At 37.0% G+C, this 23,233-nt stretch overlaps 2 protein-coding genes across 4 annotated transcripts in view; both read left to right on the plus strand.

Moving 5' to 3' along the window:
• Positions 1-9,584, plus strand: part of LOC127814276 (uncharacterized) — a 174,586-nt gene extending 165,002 nt beyond the window's left edge. For all 3 annotated transcript variants that reach the window (XM_052355686.1, XM_052355687.1, XM_052355688.1), the window contains 6 exons: positions 1,057-1,215; positions 1,331-1,615; positions 1,692-1,907; positions 2,003-2,055; positions 6,131-6,239; positions 8,730-9,584. In XM_052355686.1, coding sequence (XP_052211646.1) covers positions 1,057-1,215; positions 1,331-1,615; positions 1,692-1,907; positions 2,003-2,055; positions 6,131-6,239; positions 8,730-9,077 — 1,170 coding nt within the window. In that variant the 3' untranslated portion in view covers positions 9,078-9,584. The remainder of the gene's footprint in view (positions 1-1,056; positions 1,216-1,330; positions 1,616-1,691; positions 1,908-2,002; positions 2,056-6,130; positions 6,240-8,729) is intronic.
• An 8,977-nt stretch (positions 9,585-18,561) lies between these two features.
• LOC127786821 (beta-amylase 3, chloroplastic) lies at positions 18,562-22,060 on the plus strand. The gene is made up of 4 exons (XM_052314507.1): positions 18,562-19,162; positions 19,584-19,794; positions 20,742-20,852; positions 21,051-22,060. The coding sequence occupies exons 1-4, from the start codon at positions 18,636-18,638 to the stop codon at positions 21,837-21,839; spliced, it is 1,638 nt and encodes a 545-aa protein (XP_052170467.1). The 5' UTR covers positions 18,562-18,635; the 3' UTR covers positions 21,840-22,060.
• Positions 22,061-23,233: the final 1,173 nt, after the last annotated feature.

Consider the following 23,233-nt stretch of genomic DNA (forward strand, 5'->3'; position numbering starts at 1 on the left):
TTAGTTGAAGAGTTCCCTCCAATATTCTAGTATAAAAGCTGATGAATCCATTTTCTAGGATAAGGAAAGTCATATTTCAGTTTCTTTTCTCTCTTCTTCTCCTCCCATGAATTTCTCTCTCCCATTCTGTTTAGGCATAATAACTGGCTCACAATGACCCAATCTTTTAATCCTAGGCTTAAAAATCTAATCTTGAACCCAATTCTCATTTAGATGAGTGAATTCTGAAGGAACTAAAAGAAAAGTTGCAAAGAAGTACACGGAAAATGGAAACCTTTCGATGGTAAGATGATTATCTAAATGAACGATAAGTGTTGAACTAAAGGTCGAGTTAAAAACTAAGTTGCTGTACTAACAATTGGAGCAAGTGCAGAACTTCAGCAGATTCAAGAAGGAATTGTAGCTCTTATGGTTTGTTTTTTCACAAATCGAGTGCTGCCATAGTGTTCTTGAATTCAATGGAGAAACTCCTCTTTCGTCTCTTGGCGATTTCTTGCCAAACTCTTCTTTTACCCTACTCCTTTGTCAAATTCAAATTCTCATCCATTCCAGACCATAGAACCATTGTAATGCCCCTAGATTTTGCTTCATCCTACCCAAACAATGCCCTCAAAAGTATCAAGCATGATTCGTAGTAGAGTATCCTGCTGAATGGCTGTTCAAAGTGCCACAATACTTTGTATGCCATTAAGGGAGTCATCCTTCCTTTTTTGTGGATGAGATCTCCCTTCTCTATAGAGTTTTTAATTCTATTTTTTATGACCTTTCCTTGTAATTAGTTTATCAGGTTTGCTCATACAGGGTTTGTCCATTATTTATACTCTTTCTTATAAATTAATAAATAAAAATACTTGAAATCTGATGGTACAGAGACCAGATGACTTTTGTTTCTCCTTCAGGGTGAACTAAATTTAGCTTCTCGTGCAAGAATAGTTGAGTGGTAGAAAATAATGCCTATTTTGAAAGAGAACCATGCATCAGTTCCTTGTACTCGTCAGTTCTTTAGACCCATTGGTATAGGTTCAGCATTTTCTCATCCTTTATTTTGGTTTTTAGATGATACTTTACCTTGCTGAAGCAAGTCGGCATTTTGGATGCACTGACATATTCAAAGAGCCTTCAAAATTTGCTTGGACTGATTATTATGAAGACCATTTTATCGTGCCCTATCAAAGGATTGTTCTAGTCACTAATAAACGAGTCATGCTGCTTCAGGTTGGTGTATTATATTTGCTCTGGACACATGTTACTTCTTTTGACTCCTACTATGTAGTTTTTTAATAAGTCCTAGTTCTTTGTATTGACTTTGTTGTCCTCTTTGCTTGCAAAGTCCCTGTCCCTTGACAAGTTGGATAAAAAACCTTGTAAAATCATGTGGGATGTGCCCTGGGAAGAGCTTATGGCAGTTGAGTTGGCAAAGGCAGGATCTGCTGTGCCTTCTCACGTACTTCTCCATCTCAAAAGTTTTAGGAGATCGGACGTCTTTGTCAGAATCATAAAGTGCAGTGTGGAAGATGAAACACAGGGAAGAGAAATACAGGCAGTCAGGATGTGTTCAGTTGTGCGTAAGATGTGGAAAGCACACCAATCTCGTGTGAAAAGTTTGAGATTGAAGGTCAGAGTTGTACATGGATATAGAATTATTTGTTAAAGAGCGTACATGTTATCTATATCAGATGCTTCTTGTGCAGGTTCCTTCAAGCCAGAGACACGTATCCTTTGCTTGGAGTGAAGCTGATAAGAGGGACCCACAAAGCCGGAGCAAAGCCGTGGTCAAGTCAAGAAAGCTCTTATTATCCAGCTCCTTATCTGATGAAAGGAGATTTGTTAAACATAGTATAAATTTTGTAAAGATCTGGAGCAGTGAACAAGAATTGAAAGGTCGATGCATTTTGTGCAAAAAACAGGTAATCACTATTGGCCTTGCTCTAATCACTTAATCTCTCGGTTTAGGGTGCCTGATGCTATTGTATGTATAAATTACATGTATCAACTCTTTCAGGTTTTGGAAGATGCTCAGATCTGTAGCATTTGGAGACCAGTCTGTCCTGACGGGTAACCACCTTTTTTTCTGTTTTGAGATTTCCTCCCCCCCCTTTCCAGTGACTTGTGTTGTTGCAATTTTAAGCCTGTACTCTCTGGCTTTGAAGCTCGCTCAAATATTTTGGTCTGTTGATCCTGACCTCAAGTTTTGGATTTATCAGATTTTATTATAGTTTGCTAAGATGCTGAACCCAGAAATTACTTTGATAATTAACTGGTTGGAGGCTATCAGTTCCCTCCAAAGTTTTTTATTTAAGCAGACACATGGAATTCCTGATTCAGTCTAGATTTAACACAGTAATGACCATTTAATGATTTATCTTAGGTTCAGATATTGGCATTCTCATTTTTTCTTTATATAAAGAAAACTAAAAGGAGTTTTGTATTATAGAGGACAAAAATAATCTGTATATTTCTCTAAAATGTATAGACAAGGAGTATATACAAGAGTATACTAAGTACCTTAATTACAATAATACCATTACTACATACTTATACACTTCAACAATCCCCCTCAAGTTAGAGCATATATATTAAGCATGCCCAGCTTAATACAAATGTCACTCACACGAGTACCTCTAAATGACTTAGTGAGTAAATCAGTTAACTGATCACATGAAGACCTCTAAATGACTTAATACAAATGTTGTAACATCATCCCCAAAAATCACCTTTTCTCTAACAAAATGGCAATCAGTCTCAATATGCTTGGTTCTCTTGTGGAATACAAAATTAGAAGCAATTTGCATAGCAACCTGATTGTCACACTTGCCATTTCCCTATGTTCAGTTTTTGTGTTGGACCTAGCAACAACACTTTGTTTCGTACTCTTACAAGAGACTAAATTGCCACCAACAAATACAACAATATCCAAATGTGGATTGTCTATCTGCAGGAGATCCAACCCTATGTATATCCCATAATTTAGTTGTGTCCATGATCTAGATGCATCACACCACAATTAGGGCCACCTTTAATATATCAAAGAATATGAATCACATCATCCCATTGGCTATCACAAGGTGAATTTTTACCTAGAAACTAACTTACCACACAAAAATAAAATATCAGGATGAGTGATTGTGAGGTAATTAATCTTGCCAAAAAATCAATGATAGTGCTTAGGGTCAAAAATAAGCTCCCCCTACCCTGTAAGCAACTTGATATTTGGGTCCAGGAGTCTCTATAAGCTTGCATCCAAGGATGTATGTCTCCTCAAGCATATCCAAGGTGCACTTCTTTTGAGAAATATAAATTTCTGCTTTGTTCAAGCCACCTTAATATCAAGAAAATATTGTAGGGGACCCAAATCCTTGGTTTGAAACCGTCATTGAATGTGAGCTTTCAACTTAGTGATACCAACATCATCATTCCCTATTGTTGAGAGTAAAATAATAGTATAAAAGATAAAGTTAACCTTCTATCTAATAGTTTAAACTTAAGTTTTTAGATCAAATGGTGGTTAATATAATAATTCAACACTTATTAGAACTATATCATCAACATATACCACCAAAACTCACACTCTAAAATAGGAAGACTAAACAAACTGGGAACCATCTTCTTGAGACGAAATAGAGATGGGTGCCCTAGTCGACAATGGATATGCAATAGTGAAGTTGTAGTCGTGCAGGCCACTAGTGAAGTAGATCAAGACAGATAATAGAGCCCGTGAGAATCATACCACGTCCTAATCATCTGCTCGATCCTCTGATCTTGAACAAAAATAGAATTAGACAAAAAGGTGATGGAACAATTTCGATTATGAGTTAGTCGACTAACAAAAAGCAAATTAAAAAGACGGCATGGTAGCCCCCACAAGCATGGCGCAGCGGTAAAGCACAATGAGGATAACAGGAGCATCGGAGGTTTGAATGCTTGTGACGTCTTGGAAGGCAAAATTATTGCTAGAAGGTAGCATTAGTTGGAAGGCAGCAATAAGGATGGAAGGCAAGTCGTCCACATGGAGGCAGGGTCATGGTGCACCCTGTCGCCCCTCCGGGGGTCACGTCCGCACGACGTAAAGGTGGGGTCCACGAGGAGGGTAGTCGTTTCTCGAAAGTTCACTCCGAGTGTGTATAGGCTGTGACCACATCTGGATTTACTCGAAGTGCGAACCAATGGGGAAGGCCACTCTCCCCAGGATTATTCGGGCTAAGCCCGGACACCTGGGTCATAAAAAAAAAAAAAAAAAAAAGACCTCGTGGGAAATGTAACAAATGACCGTAGTAAATTAGGAAGGGGTAGAGAAACATCAACCAAGGTAACAATAAGTACAAACCCCAAGGTGTTGAGATGTGAGGAGAGTGAACCAAGAGAATATGAGGACTTTGTAAAGAAAGCAGTAGGATTACCACTGCGAGTAAGGGATGCAACAAGTGGAATGGCCTATTGTGCTACATGAAATTAAAGAAACTAAGTAGACTCTCGCTCAGAGATAGTCATTGGTGAAGAAGCACTAGGGGTTATAGCCTCCTAACCCTTTGAAGTAAGTACCAATAGCAATGTGGGTAGTGTTAGCTATTTGAGATGGGCAACCATGTACGCTATAGCAAGTCTCCCAAAGATGACCAATATGATTGCAAAAGGAACACTAGAGCTAAGTAAGTCCGCCACGACCACCACCACCAAGACATAAGTTACACCCCCCCCCCCCCCCCCCCCTCCCAACTAGGAGGGGGAACTTGTCTAGGCAGTGGCAAGAGCAAAGTGGTCTCTAGGTAGAGAGGAGAGGCTCATAATAACCAAGCAAATACCTCTGTCAAAGGTGGAAGAGAGGCACTACCTAGAATTTGCGTTTTAACTGGCTCAAGTTCTAGTTGAACCCCATGGAGACAAAGAACAATAAACATCTTATCACGTTGCTCTTGTTGCTTTTTCACATTGGCATCAAACCGCATTATTTTATAAAAAATCAGTATTGGAAGCCCAAGGCTTACCAAGATAGGTGGTCATGTCTAAATCATGTTGAAGACGAAACAGAGTACCAATCACATCATATATACGAGTCATGTCACTCATGTACAGCTCATAGGCATGAATCCATAGGGCACTACACTCGGGAAGAGGTCAAAAAGTAGGTATCAAAGTGGGCTCAGCAGTCTTCCATATCAGACTAAGTAACTGCACGTCTACCTTTTGCCAAAGAGATTGATATTGTTCACAGGAATGTTGGAGATGGTATGTGTTAAAATGATCTTGGAGTCCATGCCCAAGAAACCGGAATTCAAGAAACCAGATTTCAGATGTTGTAGACCATGCAGAATAATTGTTCCCATTAAACTTTTTTGTGGTAATAACTGATGTGCCCAAGAACTGGGAATGGTAACATTTGATGTTGATGAGATAGTTGTGGGTGAAGACTATGGAGTTGATGAAGACATGATGATGATTTCAAACCCTAATCTGATAATCAGCAAGAGAGAACCAGAAATCGAGTCAAAGTCAATCAAGGGGTTGCAAAATTTCAACCAGATCTGAAGACCACTAAAAGCATGCAGGGAGCACTGGAAGGCACGGCAAGCAGCACCAGTGAAGTCAATGGTGTCGGTGAGGAAAGCAGATCTCCAGGCACGAAGCACTGGGAGTTGTGGTGAGGAGAGCAGCCCAGTGAAGAGTGAAGACGATGGCAGCCGGTGAGCAACGCCAATGAAGTCAACAGCGGCAAAGCAGGCGTGAAGCACTGGGAGTTAGGGTTAAGTTTTGGCTCTAATACCATGTAGAGGAATAAAATAATCTTTATATTTCTTTAAAATGTATAGACAAGGTATATATTCAAGAGTATACTAAGTACTTTAATTACAAAAATAACCTTACTATATACTTACACACTTATAATAGGTTTCCAGTTTAATGTAGATGCCCCAGAAGATTATCTTCCTGTTTCAATAAAAATTGTGAAAGTTCTCATATTTGTATACTCGAGGTGATGGAAGTTCTCATATTTTCTTGGTCAGACATGAAATTTGCTCCACATAATGTGAAGTCTTACTTTTGGAACTTCAAAGAATTTGCCTTTTGTACAGCCACATGCTGGCAATTTTAATGCATCATCAATGAAACTTGAACTGGGGATTTCATTTTTCAGGTATGTCTCAGTTGGAGATATAGCTCATATTGGAAGCCATCCTCCAAATGTTGCTTCTGTGTATCGTAACAGTGACAAACTATTTGCACTTCCAGTGGGTTATGACCTGGTACGTTTCAATTCAGAAGACTATGTTAATGGTACTACTGTACTAGCATCTTTTTCAAATATTTTAAATTCAATTTAGATTATTTCACTTGGGAATGGACCACACAGGAAGATTTCTGAACAGAAGTTTATCTAAAATCATCATTGTTAGAAATGATAGACAACTGGAAGTGCAAAAACTTGAATTTGTTCCTGTTAGTCGTTCTTTATGTTTAATCTCCCAAATGAGACTGGTTGTGAAATCCAAGCGATGCAGAACACAAAACCAAAACATGAGAGTAAGATTACTCAGATCAATACATTTATCAATGTCAATAATCAAAAGCTTCCTTCAATTACAATCTAAAAGACTATTTATAAACAACTAATAGACAAAAATCTCTTAAAGGAAACAAAAATATATTAAAAGAAGTCAACAGAAAATTAGGAAACAAACTAAAATAGGAAATAAAGTAAATAAACAATACTGTTGGAAAAGACTCCTTGTTCAAGAAGGAGAAGACCCAAGATAATGCAGATTTTATTTAAGATAATATTCTTATTTAATTTAAGTTTGTATTGTACATTAGATAAAGACTATCACTGCTGTAAATTAGGAGAATATCTAGGAGATTTTATAGGAAATTTTGTAGGAATTTTCTGTATATAAGTTTAACACTAGCTAATGGAAGATTAAGGGAGAAAAGTTGAGTTCTCCTACGGTATTTGTTCATGGTATCAAAGCCACGGTTTGTGGACTATTTTTCATTCGTGTCTTCAACTCCTTGAAGGAGTCTTATTTTTGAAAATGAAAATAGAAAAGGTTTTTGATTGCATTTTTTCCTCAAAAAATTTTCAAATGTTTCTAATGACATGAAAACAAAAAAAAAAAAAAGATAAGAAAAAGATGTTTTAACTTTTTTTTTTTTTTTTTTCTGTTTCATTTCCTTCCCCCTCCCTGTAAACAGCAGCCAACGCCAAACTCTTAGGGACCCCTCCAGCAAGTTCTTTATTGCTGGGAGGACTAGGGAGAAGAAAAAAAATACAAAAAATAAAATAAAATAAAGAAATTCCGAAAAGAGATCAAAATTATCAAATAAGAACGAAAACTGAGTACAAAAACTGAAAACATAAACTATTTGTTCCCAGTGTTCATGATTAGTATGCAATCTTATTTATGTGCATTGGTGCGCTACAGTTTGATTCATCTTTCTCCAACTTACATGCAAAAAGAGATTTCATAGGATATATTATTTAGCACTTTGTTGACGTTGTAAGTTTGTGGGACTATGGAGCAGCACTGTATTCTTTTCTTAGACACCACTTTATTCTGATCACTGACAATGAGATTTTAGTAACAAAGACTTTGTATTAAGGATTTAGGAAAACTTCAATTTTTTCTTGGTATTTAAGTTCCAAGATCTAGTCATTTTTTCATGATGTACATTTTGGTTTTACAATATTAACTACGTGATAGAGCACTTATAAAAGACAACCTCATGACATGAAACTTTTTCATATAAAGATAGTGTTGAAACTTTATTTTATCATTTATTTGTTAAGGGTTGCAGCAGGAAGGACATGCAACGAAAAGTTTTGCACATTGTTCTTTTGCATGTATTGTATTATCAATGTGACTTTTATAAGTCATGAAACATTATGAATGCCATGCTACATATCATAACTTGATTAGGATAGGTGCTGTTGATAATGATTCAAGTTGCAAGATCAAAGATGTCAAGAGGATGTATATATTTTATTAGTTAGGGAAACTGATACGGTGGATTGACTTGTAGTTGCCAAAGGACAGTAACGTATGTTATCAGATCGGCCACTTCTTGTTTGGTGGGTGAACTTATTGAAGCTCCTTGGAACTTTACTGGAATGCTATTATTATTCCGTAGCTTAACTGAGCTCTACAGGTGTTGATTGGCACTATGTCCTTTGGATAGAAAATGCACTTGTAATATTTTTTTTTTTTTTGGTGGGGGGTAGTCTAGTTGCATGAAAGAGGAACAGTTCATGGTAGCAAGATCTAGAGCAGAAGTAAAATAGACATGCTAAACAAGCTATTGAGTGGACATGGCTGCTGGGTATAAAATCAGAAGATCTACTGGAAGATATTTTTACCAAGTCATTAAGTTGTAATTGTCTTAGGAACTCTTCGTTGGATGAGATTATATGATACACACACACTATCCAGCCTGGGGGGAAGTGCGAAAGTTGTAAAAACAGGGTACCGCATAAGGTTGTTGGAGCCACACTCTGGACACTTTGGAAACCATCAAAATCCAAATTTAAATGATTCCTCAATGCTGGGTTATTTATATGCTCACAAATCCTTACTAAAGTAGGAAAATCCTAAATAAATCATTATAAAACTAGAATTATAAGGTTTACAATAATTAAAATTCTTGATCTTTATCATGTTTATTTCTTTTCTGTCCTTTCTGCGGTTTACTTTTCGAAGTTTTCTTTTTAACTTGCATTCTTACGTTGGAAATGTGTACAGGTTTGGAGGAATTGCCCAGATGACTACGTAACTCCAGTATCAATGTGGCACCCACGCGCCCCAGAGGGTTTTGTTTCTCCTGGATGTGTTGCTGTATCCAGTTTTACAGAGCCAGAACTGGATTGCGTGTACTGCATGGCAGTATCACTTGCCGAGGAGACCGTATTTGAACAACAAAAGATTTGGTCAGCGCCCGATTCATATCCCTGGGCATGTCACGTTTATCAGGTGAAAAGTGACGCTCTTCATTTTGTTGCCTTAAGACAGCCTAGAGAAGAATCTGATTGGAAACCAATGAGGGTTCTTGACGATGCTCGGCCAGTACTGCTACCATCAGAGGCTCCGTAGTCGTCATGTGGGAGCTCTTAATTTCGTTGAAGATTTAACGAGATTGCAGAATGCTGCCTTCAACTCTGTTATTGTCGGCATATTTGGAAATTGCTTTTTGTTTTCATTGGGACCGACTCGGGTTAGTCTCGCTGTTGTAAGAGTAAAGAGTTCCGTTTTCAGTACAGTAAAGGGGGAAGACTTCTTGTTTAGAAAAAACTAAGCAGCAGCAAGAGTTTGGGTTTGTTAATTGTTGTGCTGTTGTGTGATTTCAGCTGTAACAATTCTTTCGGTGGTGGTGGTTAAATAAATTTCCTTTTCTTATTTAGTTTTGAGCCGGAAGAAGTTGTAATGCTCACGTTAAAATGGTTGTTGAATGGTCAAATGTGGTCTCTGTAAATCTAAGACTTTTGGTTGCGCAAGGTGTTCTGCATTTTGTAAATTTGCTCATTTTGAGTTAAACAAGTCTCTTCAGGGGTACGAGGAGAATCGTTTTTTACTCTTAACAGAATATTAGTTGTTGTATTACTTGTATTAGTTGCTTTAGTGTATTACTTATACTTTGTTGTTGTATTAGCTGCTGCTTTAGTTGCTGAGTTGCTGTATTAGTTGTACAATGGCATTTCTGTAATTACTGAAACTATGGTTTATTATATAAGGGCTGAGATCATAAATTGAGATCAATGAAGCATTCTCTCTCTCTCTCCCCCTCTCTCTCTCTCTCTCTGTTCACGAAATGGTATCAAAGCGATTCTGGAACCTTAGGGCTCCTTTCTGTCGAGTCTTAGGTTATCTTCCATCGCATGCTTCGCTTCTTCTTTGATCGAAGATCTGTGATACGAAGATTTGTAATCGACGATTCCGTGAGTTGTGAATATCTCCTTTGTTCGGATTCTCTTTTTGATTTTTCGTATTCTCTTTGATTCTCTTTTGTTTAGAAATTGAGAGATTTGATTTTTTTTTTTTTCTTAGATCTGAAACATTTCTTCCTTGCTTGAAGATCTGTTGTCAACGATTGTTATCGACGATCTCTTCTGGAAATCGTTAATCTTGCATTTATTTTTTATATGCAAAATTGTTCTTCCATTTTTTATCCATGGCGACGGAATGAGTCCTTTCTTCTTATATCATTCTGACAACTCTAGCCTAGTCTTGGTGTAATACTCGAGAATTTTAAAAGGGCTCAAGAATAAATTATCTAGGAGTAAAAGTGAAATTTTAGATAAATTGAGAGTATAAAGGTAATTTATTATCGTATGAATGATCGAATCAACTGAAGGGAGTGCCTTGGAGCCAAGATGCCAAAGAAAAACGATGTGGCATTAACGAGCGTTCTGAGATAGGATTTATTGTATCGAAAGAAATCGGATCGGGAACGATTTTCGGTACAGTTAAAATGCAACTGTCAATTAGGCTGCAAAATTGAATCTTTAGAGGCGATTTTCGAGAAGTCAACAGAAACTTGAGAGGGCTTTGGTTTTTCATAAGTAACAATCATTCAGCGGTTTCAGGAAGAAATGAAAGGGTTTAGGACCAAAACGAAGATTCGGTCCTAAGTGCAGTTTTTTAAAATTACCGGAGAAAGGGTTTTTTCAGAATTTTTGAGGGTCAAATGGATGTTTTAGGACTTGAGGGTCTTGAAAGCAATTATGAAAAGTTCAGAGACTGTGAAAATGGGTCAAAGCTAGAAACCCAAACTTAGAAGGGTCAAAGTGCAAAATTAGCAAAGTTTGGCCATAGGATTCGATCAACCCATCTGGCAGTCGCCGACTGGCCATCTGGAGCACAAGGATAGCACGAGGACTTGTCGAGGAAGCCTTTGTGTAAAGGCTGGACCGACAGAGGCCACGGCGATGGCCAAAAGTTGAAGAAAAACAAACCAGAAAGTTGGTCAGTTTATCGCACACCTGCAACTTGCTTTTGCGGTTAGGTGAGGGTGATTCAAGGTCGATCCAAGATAGGTAGATGCTCTAAGGGCCTTGGGTTGGTCGAGCAAGGCCATTTCAAGCTTTGATTTCGTTTATAAATAGTGCACGAAGTGGCCGAAAGTTTAGAAGTTTAAACCTTCAAATCGAGGGCTTTTTCGAATGAATTGGGAGACCAAATTAAAGGGCTTTTGTTGCCCATGAGGAGTAGATTCATCCTGGAGAATTTGAGCCATTTTGGTTGAGGTTTGGTAGGGTTTCAAGCTTCGCCGAAGAAGAAGGCGGTCCGCTTAGGTCTAAACTTCAAGCAGCTGGTCAGAGGCTCTCTAGTGCTCCTTTCGAGCTAAAACTTGGCCATCTAGATCGACTCAAAGAGGGCTACAAAATGGCATCGGAATCTCCAATCTCTGGTGTGTCGTGGTTGGGGAAGATAACCAACGCTTGACCTGCACACGTTGGTCATACGCACAAACCACGCGCCAGCGCATGAGGGCGTGTGGGTGCTTGGAAAATATTGAAAAAATGTCCCAAAAATCGAGAAAAATAATTTATGAGGGTTTGTGCAAAAAGTTTTGAAGTTGGGCTTCCCGATGTCTCGGTTTTCACACCAAACAGCCTCGTTTTGCATGAAAACGCAATATCCAAGTAAATTCAGTAATTTTCCTTTGAAGTTCATTGGATATTATGAATTGTTGTAGAAAGAAATTCGAGAAAATAATCTCGAGGGTATTTATTGGGATTTTTAGAAAGCAAAATGGAAGAAAATGAAGGAAAAATGAAAGAAATTGGAATATTGAGATATTTAGTGATTAAATATGTTTTTTATGATTTATGTGCTCAAGGAAAAGTGATTGGTGCAAGTTGGCACAGAAATCAAGGTTGGGCACGCATGTCGAGGCAATGCATGTTTTTCGAGAAATTTGAGTTTATTCAAATTTATCTCTAAAGGTGAGTTATCCTATCCTATATGATATGATTGCTAATATATGCATGATATTTATGAAAGATATGATTCATTTTGTCATATTGCATGAAAAGTCGTGATATTTGCATGGCACAATATTATTATCATATTGATATTTGTGCATTGAAATGAGATGTCACCCTAAGAGTATAGCCATAATTCTTCAAGAGCAATTGATGGGATAACGTTAGAATTATCTTACCAGAGGTGCCAAGATTCTGTTTAGGATTCTGTGCCGGGCTTGTAAGCTAGGGAAGTTACACTAGGGAAAATGTTTGTTCACGTTATTGTATCATGTATATATATATATATATGTTTTTGAACCCTCACTAGAAGTTTCATCTTCTAATGGGTTATGCCCCTGGAACATTCAAACGTTCCAGTTAAGATTTGCAGCTGTGGCAAAGGAATGATTGATGACGTGGCCAATGGTTTCGGTGAGTTGCTCGGGTATATGCTCATTCTTGAGGATTCAGGACATGTTCTTAAAAGATTATACTATATTGATGATCATGTATAATTGTTATGTATTTCTCAGGAATCGTCAAATTGTACAGATAAGTCTCCATGTATTTAAGTATTTAATGATATGATGGTACAGATTCTTATGATGTGATTAAGTGAATTCAAATATGTACCATATCGGGTTTCAATTTTAAGCTTCCGCATTTATGATAATTACTTGTCTTAGCTTATTAATTCTTGTTTAATATGCCGAGAAGGTGGAACAGGATTGTCAGGAAATTATCTATATTGAAAAAAAAAATATTCCCGAAATTCCTAAGTTATTTAACACTCAAAAAAGTGGGGCGTAACACTTGGTGTCTCAGCCATTAACAGGAGATAACTACGCCTCCTAGAGCCGTGTGATGGTGATCGCTTTGTTGGTGAAGAACAAGCTAGGGTTCATGAATGGCTCAATATCAAAACCTACAAGTGATGAATCTTTACTTAATGCTTGGATAAGGAACCATAATATAGTCATATCTTGGATACTTAACTCTGTATCTAACGAAATTTTTGCAAGCATCATATACTTTGAGTCAGCGCAAGATATCTAGACAGAGCCTTAAAAGACCAGTAGAGTAATGGTCCTCAAATTTTTCAACTGATGCAAGAATTAATGAACCTAACTCAGAGTTAAGTGCTTGCTTTACCAAATTGAAAACTATTTGGGATGAACTTGGTAATTTTAGGCATGTTTGTACATGTGGAAATTGTTCATGTGAAGGAACTAGGGCGTTAGTAAAGCATATCACATGGAGTATGTGATGTCATTTTTAATGGGTTGCATGATTCTTTCACTTAAGTCAAGGGTCAATTATTATTAATGGATCCTATTCCCCTGATTAATAAAATTTTTGCTCTAATTTCTCAAGAAAAAAATCAAAGGAATGTAGTTAATCAGACTATTGGAAATGATTCTATTCTATTCAATGTTAAACATGATGTGCATAAAACTGGTCATGGTCGGTCTACAAAGAAAGAAAGATCATTGTGCACACATTGTGGGTTTCATGGTCACACCATTGACAAGTGCTATAAGTTGCACGGGTATCCTCCTAGATATAAGTTCAAGCAGAGAAACCCTAGCCAAATGCATCCTAATCAAGTGAATACTATTATTAATCAAGTTTGTGAGACTCATCACAATTTGTCTAGCAGTAATCAGGTTTATGAGAGATTTTATGCAGACATTGAGTCCTACACAATATCAACATTTGTTGAGCATGCTAAACACTCATCTAAACGTGGCTAAGACACGGGCAAAACCTGATGCTTCCCAAGACCAAGCATCAGATACCTTTCTTTTATTTTGATAGTTCAGTTCTAAATAATCCTAGGTATTGGATAGTGGATTATGGGGCCACTAGTCATATATGCCTCAATCAGTCTTCATTTGCTCATTTAAGACCAATTCAGAACACATATATTACTCTGCTAGACCACTCTCGGATTTCTGTATTATATGCTAGGACTGTATTGCTTAGTCACTGTTTAGTGCTTAAGAATGTCTTGTTTGTGCCTCAGTTCAAGTTTAATTTGATTTCTGTTTGTGAACTTACAGAGGAAAATTGTATGAGTCTTAATTTCTTCTCTCGCACGTGTATTCTCTAGGATGTCAAATATTCGAAGATAATTGGCGGGGATAATCTTCACAGAGATTTATATGTCATTGATGTTGATTCTATTGATTCTAAATGTCAACCAGTAGATAGAATATGTATTTCTTCTACTCATACGTCCCATGTTGTAAGCAAACATATTTGGCATAATAGGCTCGGACATATTTCATTTTATAAGATGGAGAATTTGAAAGATTTGCTAAACTATAAAAACACTGAGAATGTTTCTTGTTCCATATGTCCATTAGCCAAATAGATAAGGGTTATCTTTTGTTTATAATAACTATCTATCTTCACATGCCTTTGACTTAGTTCATTGTGACACTTGAGGACCATATTATGTTCCAACATATGCTAGTTATATATACTTTCTCACCATAGCTGATGATTACACACAATTCACTTGAATTTTCTTGATGCGGCAAAAATTTGATGCTAGGGTTGTTCCTAAATTTTTCTCCATGGTGAAAACATAATTTAACACAAAAGTGAAAAAATTTAGGTCAAATAATGCTCCGAACTCAAATTTCAGGATTATTTTGCTACAAAGGGGGTGATACATTCGAGTTGTTGTATTAGTTGTACAATGGCATTTCTATAATTACTGAAACTATGGTTTATTATATAAGGGCTGGGATCATAAATTGAGATCGATGAAACATTTTTTATCTATCTGTCTCTCTCTCTCTCTCTCTGTTCATGAAAACTCTCGAACAAAATATTAATTTACTTCCATTATTAAGAGGGTTGCAAGGGAAAGAAATCAATAAAAATGGATTCTTTATTAAATAAACAAATTCTAAACACATGAAAAATTGTTGGGGCATTAGCGCTTTGATAAGACATTACTTGTACAAAAGTATAATCAAACAGCAATAAGTGTTGCTGTATGCTGTATGTTTTCTACTCGCTCTGCTTGCAAGCAACTTGTATGTAGCTTGTAAAGCAACTCAATACACGGGGTAGGTACATGTTATTTTCGTACTTATAATTCGCCTAGTTTGTCTTCATTTTAAAACGATTAGAGCTTAGATGACAATTTGAGACACGACACATTCAAAGTGCCTTAACAAACTATTATATAAACACTCAAACTCACTTTTGATGTTATAAAAGGTTATCAATAAAATATTAAAAACAAAATTTTTCTTCGATTACACATCATTCCGCGTTGGCAAATTTCCATCTTTGAGTTGGCCAACTGGCTTGAAGGAAACTACAAGAAGTAGGAAGTAGACGTGAAAATGATAGAAAAAGATCCTTCCTTCCTGTATGTATGGCCCTCTTTTATTATATTTTAACCAAAATATCGTTGCTCCAACTCCAAGAAGCATCCATGAGAAAATGGAAAAGCAATGAAGCAGCACCCGCAAGCAACCGAGAGCAGCATATCAAGCACGAGCGTTGGAGAAGTGCCAGATTATCAATAATTCACTTCTTGAAAATGGAAAACTATGCTCCCTTATCGATAACTCACTTCTTGGTCCTTAATTATTGGGTGCAAAGAAAATATCATTAAGACGTCGCTCAAAAGGAAGTTGATATTTCTACAAGTAATTTTTATACAAAATTAAAAATTATTTCTAAATAGTTTTCCGACAAAACAACGGACATTAAAAGGGGAAAAAAAAGAAAAGAAAAAGATTCCATTGAAGTTTTGTCCGGGACATGACAAGGAGAGACAACGGTGGCGGAGGAATGGCGGTGACACTACCGCCAATTATGTGGGGAATATCGTACCGGCGTTTAACATGGTGTAAGAACAACCACGAGCTTCTCAAATGGTGTAAGAACAACCACTAGTTGAAGAGAGAAAAGTGGGGATCACCTGAAAATGGAAGCATACTGGGGACCATTGCATGGGTCAAGACAAACAGACAGATTGCAAAAAAGTGTAATTTGCAGGTGTGAAACCGGTAGGCAAAAGTAGAGATCTTTGTCGATTGTTTGTCCTAATTCCTCCTTTGGAAGATGGATAGATCATGTAATTGTACTGATGATGACAGTGAAACCATACTCTCCGGGTGTGTATTTGTGTGCAAGAAGAGATAGTACCGCTAAAAGATAACATCTTTGACGTAATTCAATCAAAAAAGCACAACTTGATGCCGAGCGACTTGCACACCAGCTCAGCCCTGAGGTAGGCCCCAACCATACAAGGACTCTTAAAAATTAAGTTCAAATTTTGAATATATATTTTAAATATATAATAAATACATATTAAAATATATAATTTATACAAATTTTATTTGAGCTTAGTAGAGTAAAGGATTACAAATCAAAAGTTTATTAAGTCATTAGGTCAAGTCACTCCACCGGCACATTTGAATTTTTTATATTTTAATATTTTTTAAATAATAAATACTAATCCTACAAATTTTATAAAAATAATTAATACCTTAATATTTTTTTTTATTTTAATATTTTTTAAACAATAAATATCATCCATGTATCAAAATTTTATAAGAAAAATTAATACTTTAATCATTGGATCTTTAAAATTTTTTAGTTAAATTTTTTAAATTTGAAAGTCAATCCTATGAATCGTTAATATTATATTCGATTTAAAATCTTAAAAGTTTAAGGCTCTAATAAAATTGTAAGTTTAGGGCCTTCAAAATCTCGGCCATGACACCAATGCAACCAAAATCTTCCACTTTTGTCATATATTGGTGATAAATGTGTGAATATATCATCTACGTGGAGGGGGTCAGAGAGAGAGGTGGAGCTGGGAGAGGTGCCTACCACTACAAGTTGATGCCACCTCTGCTCCAGACGAATTGAAGTTTAGCCACCAAAGAGGAACAACAAAAAATGGGGCCTATACATGAGGCATGCTTTACGGTTGCAAAGTTGCCAATGAAGATAATAATGTATCTCTGTATGGTTTCCTGATGGTGGACCACTTGGGGCCCTTCTCATACTGGTGGTAATGAAAATGAATTCTTCTCATCCCTGGATTGGCAAATACATTACGGCATCATAATTGATCTTTAAAGTTTTATGTTTAGTCACCTCCCAGACCCACCGAGTATGCTCTACATCTAGCAATAGAGGATAAGGTTCAACTGCCACCACAAAAGATGCCGTGATAGGGACACGAAAACTAGATGGCCAGCAGCTACCCTGAGTAAGCTGCACTTTGAACAAAGACCAAACTGTCAATTTTGAGCGGCAAGGGATTCGGTGTTATCTTTTCAGCAAATGGACTAGACCACATATAATGCTGTCTAATGAAACTTCCCCTATAAATGATTAGTAATTGACTAGTATTCTTCAACTTCATAACACAAGATGTAATTCAACTACAACTGACGCAATAAATTTAGCCAGTAAATTGGAGAAGAATCAAAAAAGGTGAAGAATAGTCATGGTACTAGGAGCTTCATATGGATTACATCTAGCATCAAAGCATCCATTTGCATGCCTTTCAAGACACTGGTCTGAATAGGAAATGCATAAACCCGGGAGGTAAGTAAGTTGAGTTCACAATTCGTAGAAAACACAATAAAATCCCAAAAAATAAAAATAAAAGCCACATACTTCCTACATTTTTACAACCACATCCTACATTTTTGTACTCCAATTTCTTATCCTAAACCAATTAAAACCAAAGTATGTTCAAAATCAAGGGATTTTTGCCATCCACATAGATTGCCGTGTGCAGCAAAACACATAACGAGGAGTAGGGCTGAGTTTGTGGGATTTGGTGGATTGAGCCAAAACAAAGCCACCCATTAGTTATCACACCAATATATATGGATAAGAATTTTATGGAAACGAAGGCACTAACAGTTATATTTCCAGAGACTAGCGAATAGAGTTCACTCTTTCTTTCCCATTTTTTCACTCAATATCTGAACGATTAAGACCAAGTGAAGCTTGCGGTGAAATTCAGCATTAGAAGAGACAAATCAATATGAAGAGGAGGCACTATGCGAATCTGAAGAGAGCAATTGATATAATAAACAACTAGTATGTGGGAATCAAATGTATGTGCTACACCTAAGTTGCAAAGTTTATTAGGGATATTACAATCAAGTTATACCAAATAATTAGCAACTTATATGTGAATAAAGACATCTAAAAGGTTGGCAGGTGCAGGAGGGGGCAAATAGGGCAAGCTCCCTGAGTTCCAAGAATATCTACAATTTTCACAGATAATACCAAATTAGTATTACCAATTCTCTTATTCAAATCTGTCATACTAATTAACAATCTTATGATTCAAAACAATCTTTAACGATACAGGTCAATGGCAGATAACCGAATTCCCAAATTATCCATGAATTTTCAAATTTCCTAACATCTATTTTTCTTTTGTTTTTCCTTGTCCAATCCCTGAATTTGACTAGAATGCAAACAGGTGTAAACATGTGAAAGGAAAACAACTTTGGGGGGGGGCGGCGCTGAATAGTCTTGATTTTTTGCACTTTTGCCTTTTGAACAAGAGCCCACCAATGTCTCCTTCAAACAAGTTTCTCTTTTTATATATAGTGGCATGAACTTCTCTTCATCAATTCCCACATCTCTCTACCCTTCAGGAAACCAAGAAGAATAGAAAATGGCTTTGACACTACGTTCTTCAACTTCTTTTAGCAATTTAAAAGACACCAGAAGTTTCAAAATTCTTGATAACTTCTCGAGCAAGGTCTGTTTTGCAAAAATCAGGTCATCTCGCAGTCTCCAGGCAAAAAGTTTGATGCAAGAAGCTCAACTCGCACATGAGAGAAACCCTAGTTTGGAAGAGAGAAATGAGAAATGGGAAAGGCTTCACAGGCTACCAGAAACTTACGGGAAAAATGATTCCAAGGTGCCTGTGTTTGTTATGCTACCACTCGACACCATGTCATTTGGAGGAAACTTAAACAAGCCACGAGCAATGAATGCCAGCTTGATGGCCTTGAAAAGTGCAGGAGTTGAAGGAGTAATGGTTGATGCTTGGTGGGGACTGGTAGAAAAAGAGGGACCTTTGAAGTATAACTGGGAGGGGTATGCAGAGCTTGTGAATATGGTGCAAAAGCATGGATTGAAGCTCCAAGTTGTTATGTCATTTCATCAATGTGGGGGAAATGTCGGAGACTCTTGCAGGTATGAAAACATTTTCCTGTAATTGTTCCTTCTTTTCTTTTTTTCTTTTCTTTTCTTCGTCTTCTTCTTCTTCTTTTTTAGCATATGGATTAATCAAGACCATTAACTGAATGTCTTAACATTCCACTCTTTTTGAATTAAAGCAGCCAGCTGACATATTTTTATTTTGAACCCAGTCATTTGAATTTCACTTCCATCTTCTCCATCAAGCATCCCTCCTCCAAGGAGATAGCCTGTTCAGATTGTACAAACAGAAACTGTTTCTAATCACCAGCTGTCCCCCTCCTTCAGTGATAGCCTAGTTCAGAACCATTATGATTACACATATCAGCTTATAAATTAAAATCTTTTACTTTTAAACCTAATGAGAGAGTAAACCAGATGTACCCAGTGATAAACATTTTTTCTCTCTGATTTTCAGCATTCCTCTACCACCATGGGTACTTGAAGAAATCAGTAGGAATCCTGACCTTGTCTACACAGACAGATCTGGCCGGAGAAATCCTGAATATATCTCCTTGGGTTGTGATACATTACCGGTGCTTAGAGGAAGAACACCAATTCAGGTCTACTCAGATTACATGAGCAACTTCCGTGACAGATTCAGGGATTACCTAGGGGAAGTTATTGTGGTAAGGATTAACTTTCATATCACATGCTTGACAATAATTTTAGGGACAAGACCAAATATAACAAGTGAAATTAAAAATAAAGATGTTCAGACTGCAACTAGATTGTTTTGCTAGACGTCAACAAATAATAAATTTTGAAATTCCAAATCTCCTCAAAAGGTCTTAGGAGAAAAAGAAATGGATTTCTGCAATTTATTTTTCTTTCTGATGTTATTGTTTACTTATTCATTTGAACGTTTGCATTCATTATCCTATTTTTTATCAAGTGATAGATTTTCTGTTCTTTTACTTCCCATTTCTTAAGTAGAAAAACAATTGCAAAACTCCTGGAACCATTTTCTGAATCCTTTGTCTTATGATGATTCTTATCAACCCAAGTTTTTTAGGTCAACATCCTGGCAAAGGACCAAAGGTTATTGTTTAATGTTTCTATAAGGATACACAAGTTTTTGATGCAAAGCAAACAGGAGAGAAGGAAGAAAATGAAGAAAGAAACTTGACCTCTATGAAAATAAAACCAACAGGATTCACAATTAAATAGAATCACCTGTAGACAGCCCTATGTAACTATACCAGTGTTTTTGAAGATCTAACCTTCACATATGTATGGCAACATGAGAAGACAGTAAAGGTCACATATCATATTTTGAGAAAGGGCAAAAAAATTGAAAGATAAGGAGACCCATGAAAATGGGCATGCAAAGGGGAGTGACAATCATCTCTCATTTCTACAGACAGAGTGGGAGAGAGAAAAGGTAGTACTGATAAGATGAAAGATGGAGCCAAAAGAGGCAATGAAGGGCATTTGCCCCCAATCAACAATATTCAAGCCATGCTTAAAATACCACGTTTGAGGACCCACCCATATTCTTCTTCAAATTTTCTTTCCAAAGATAGGGAGGCATATCTTATAGATTTATCTCTCAAGCTCCGCTCTTCTAATGCAGGAAATTCAAGTGGGGATGGGCCCTTGTGGAGAGCTCAGATATCCATCCTACCCGGAAAGCAATGGAACATGGAGGTTTCCAGGAATTGGAGAATTTCAATGCTATGACAAGGTAACTCCTTTGTATAACCGAACTTTTTCATATATGATGGCACCTGAAATTAAGGCATTTCAACTAATGGCCCATAACATGAAAAATGTTGGTGAAAGGACAAGCCAAGGCAACATAATATAAAGTCTGTGAACATATCATCAACACAATTAAGACTTATTGTAAACAGTTTTCCCTAACAAGCTACTGTTAAAACAGTACGTGAAGGCTTCATTGCAAGCATCTGCAGAGGCAATTGGTAAGAAAGATTGGGGAAGAAGTGGTCCTCATGATTCTGGCCAGTACAACCAATTTCCTGAAGATACTGGATTCTTCCGAGGGGATGGAACTTGGAACAGTGAGTATGGACAGTTCTTCCTGGAATGGTACTCCAGGATGCTACTAGAGCATGGAGACAGAATCCTAGCAGCCGCGAAAAGAATCTTTCAAGGAACTGGAGCTCAACTATCTGGAAAAGTAGCAGGGATTCATTGGCACTATAAAACTAGATCCCATGCAGCTGAACAAACTGCTGGATACTACAATAATAGGCATCGAGATGGCTACCTACCAATAGCAAGGATGATGGGCAAACACGGAGTCATTCTGAACTTCACATGCATGGAAATGAGAGATGCAGAACAGCCACAGAATGCAAACTGCTCACCAGAGGGGTTAGTTCGACAAGTAAAGAAGGCAACTAAAACTGCAGGAACGGAACTTGCTGGAGAGAATGCATTGGAGAGGTATGATACTGGTGCATATGCACAAGTTTTAGCAACAAGCAGATCAGATACTGGAAATGGATTGAGTGCATTCACATATTTAAGGATGAACAAGAAATTATTTGAAGCAGATAACTGGAGGCAAATGGTGGATTTTGTGAAGAACATGTCAGAAGGAGGTCGGAGCAGAAGACTTCCAGAAAGTGACACGGGCAGAACAAACCTCTACATTGGATTCATAAAAGATAATAATTTGAAGACAAAGGAGGCCGCTCTTGTGTAAAGACATATAGCAGCATCCGCTCATGTTCATGTATAATGGTAAAAAGTCCAGTATATAGACTAGTGAAAAAACAAAATTAAAAAGGACCCAAACAGTTATAAATTCAGCATAATTTGCTAAGCTTTTGAAGGTATTTGATGACAAGACAAAATTGTATTTCTATCTCCTGATTTTGAAAGGAGAAAACCTAAATGTTATACAAGCATGGAAATTACTAATAATTGATCTTTACGTAAGATCAATGCAAGCATGTTGTTCCTATTTTAGCAGTTTGTCACGACCTGCTAGTTAATTAGGGACAGTTGTAGTATTTTCATTCAATTGCAGTATTTTTACAGTTATATTCTAGGAGTAATTGGGCATTATTTACAATTAATTTACAGTTATGGAAAATGAGGAGGTAGTAGAGTGATTTAGGAGCAGTTATTGATAGTGAAGGATATTATAACTACCACAAATAACTGTTGGTTAGCTTTTTATATAAACCTGTAACCCCACAATGCAGATCATGTTATGAGTTATCAAGAATTTATTGAAATCTCTCTATTCTCCCTCAATTATGTCTATTTTTCCCCTATTATTATTCTCTGATTTTTCCCTTATTTCTGTCAGTTCTCCCTAATTTCAGTCTGTTCTCCCTAATATTCTATCTATTTCCCCCTCAATTCTTGCTATTTCTCCCTCAATTTCTAGTTATATCTTCCAAGGAAGCATCAGTTAGGACTAGGGTCCTGACATTTGATATCAGAGCAGCGGTTTCTCGACTGTAATTTAGGGTTCCTACCAGTTGATTTTCGATCAAAACAAGGTAGTTATTGCAGTAATGATATGCAGTAGATTTTGAAGAATTTGGACTATGCAGATGGCTGAAGGAATTCTTGAGAGAATTCAATTGCTCGAGAAAGTATTTGTCACAGTTGTGGGTGACAATAGGATTACACTCACAATCCAGATGGAATTGAAGAGATGTAATCGGCGTAAACAGAGAAATGAGAGAGATTGAGAGAGTTAGAAAGAAAAGAAGGAAGAGCAAGGAGGAGAGAAGATAGATAGAAATCAGAATTTAGAATTCATATTCGATGCCTCTCCAAGAGAGTCTTGGGGGCTGATATAGCTGGGTGGCCGCGACCACAGGCGATCCTCACCCCCCAAACGGTTGTAACCAAAAGTTTTGTCCTATTCTACCCCCCCCCCCCCCCCCCCCTCTCCACATGGGGAATCTTAGCTAACAAACTGATTCTAGGAATTATAATAATAACCAGAAAATGAAAGCAGTGAAGCAAATCAGAAAATTACAATGCAAAAGAAATTAAAATTCTTGCTATTAAGGGACGAACGTGATAGTATTCAAAGAAGAGTTAAATAAAAAGTTGAACAGCTTAATGATTATGATT

The sequence above is a fragment of the Diospyros lotus genome, chromosome 12 (assembly GCF_014633365.1).
Source record: "Diospyros lotus cultivar Yz01 chromosome 12, ASM1463336v1, whole genome shotgun sequence".
Lineage (NCBI taxonomy): Eukaryota > Viridiplantae > Streptophyta > Magnoliopsida > Ericales > Ebenaceae > Diospyros > Diospyros lotus.

Coding starts and splice junctions, on each gene's coding strand:
- LOC127786821 (XM_052314507.1), top strand. CDS start 18,636: ATGGCTTTGACACTACGTTCTTCAACTTCTTTTAGCAATTTAAAAGAC. Junction 19,795..20,741: donor ACCTAGGGGAAGTTATTGTG/GTAAGGATTAAC, acceptor CTTCTAATGCAG/GAAATTCAAGTGGGGATGGG. Junction 20,853..21,050: donor AATTTCAATGCTATGACAAG/GTAACTCCTTTG, acceptor CTGTTAAAACAG/TACGTGAAGGCTTCATTGCA.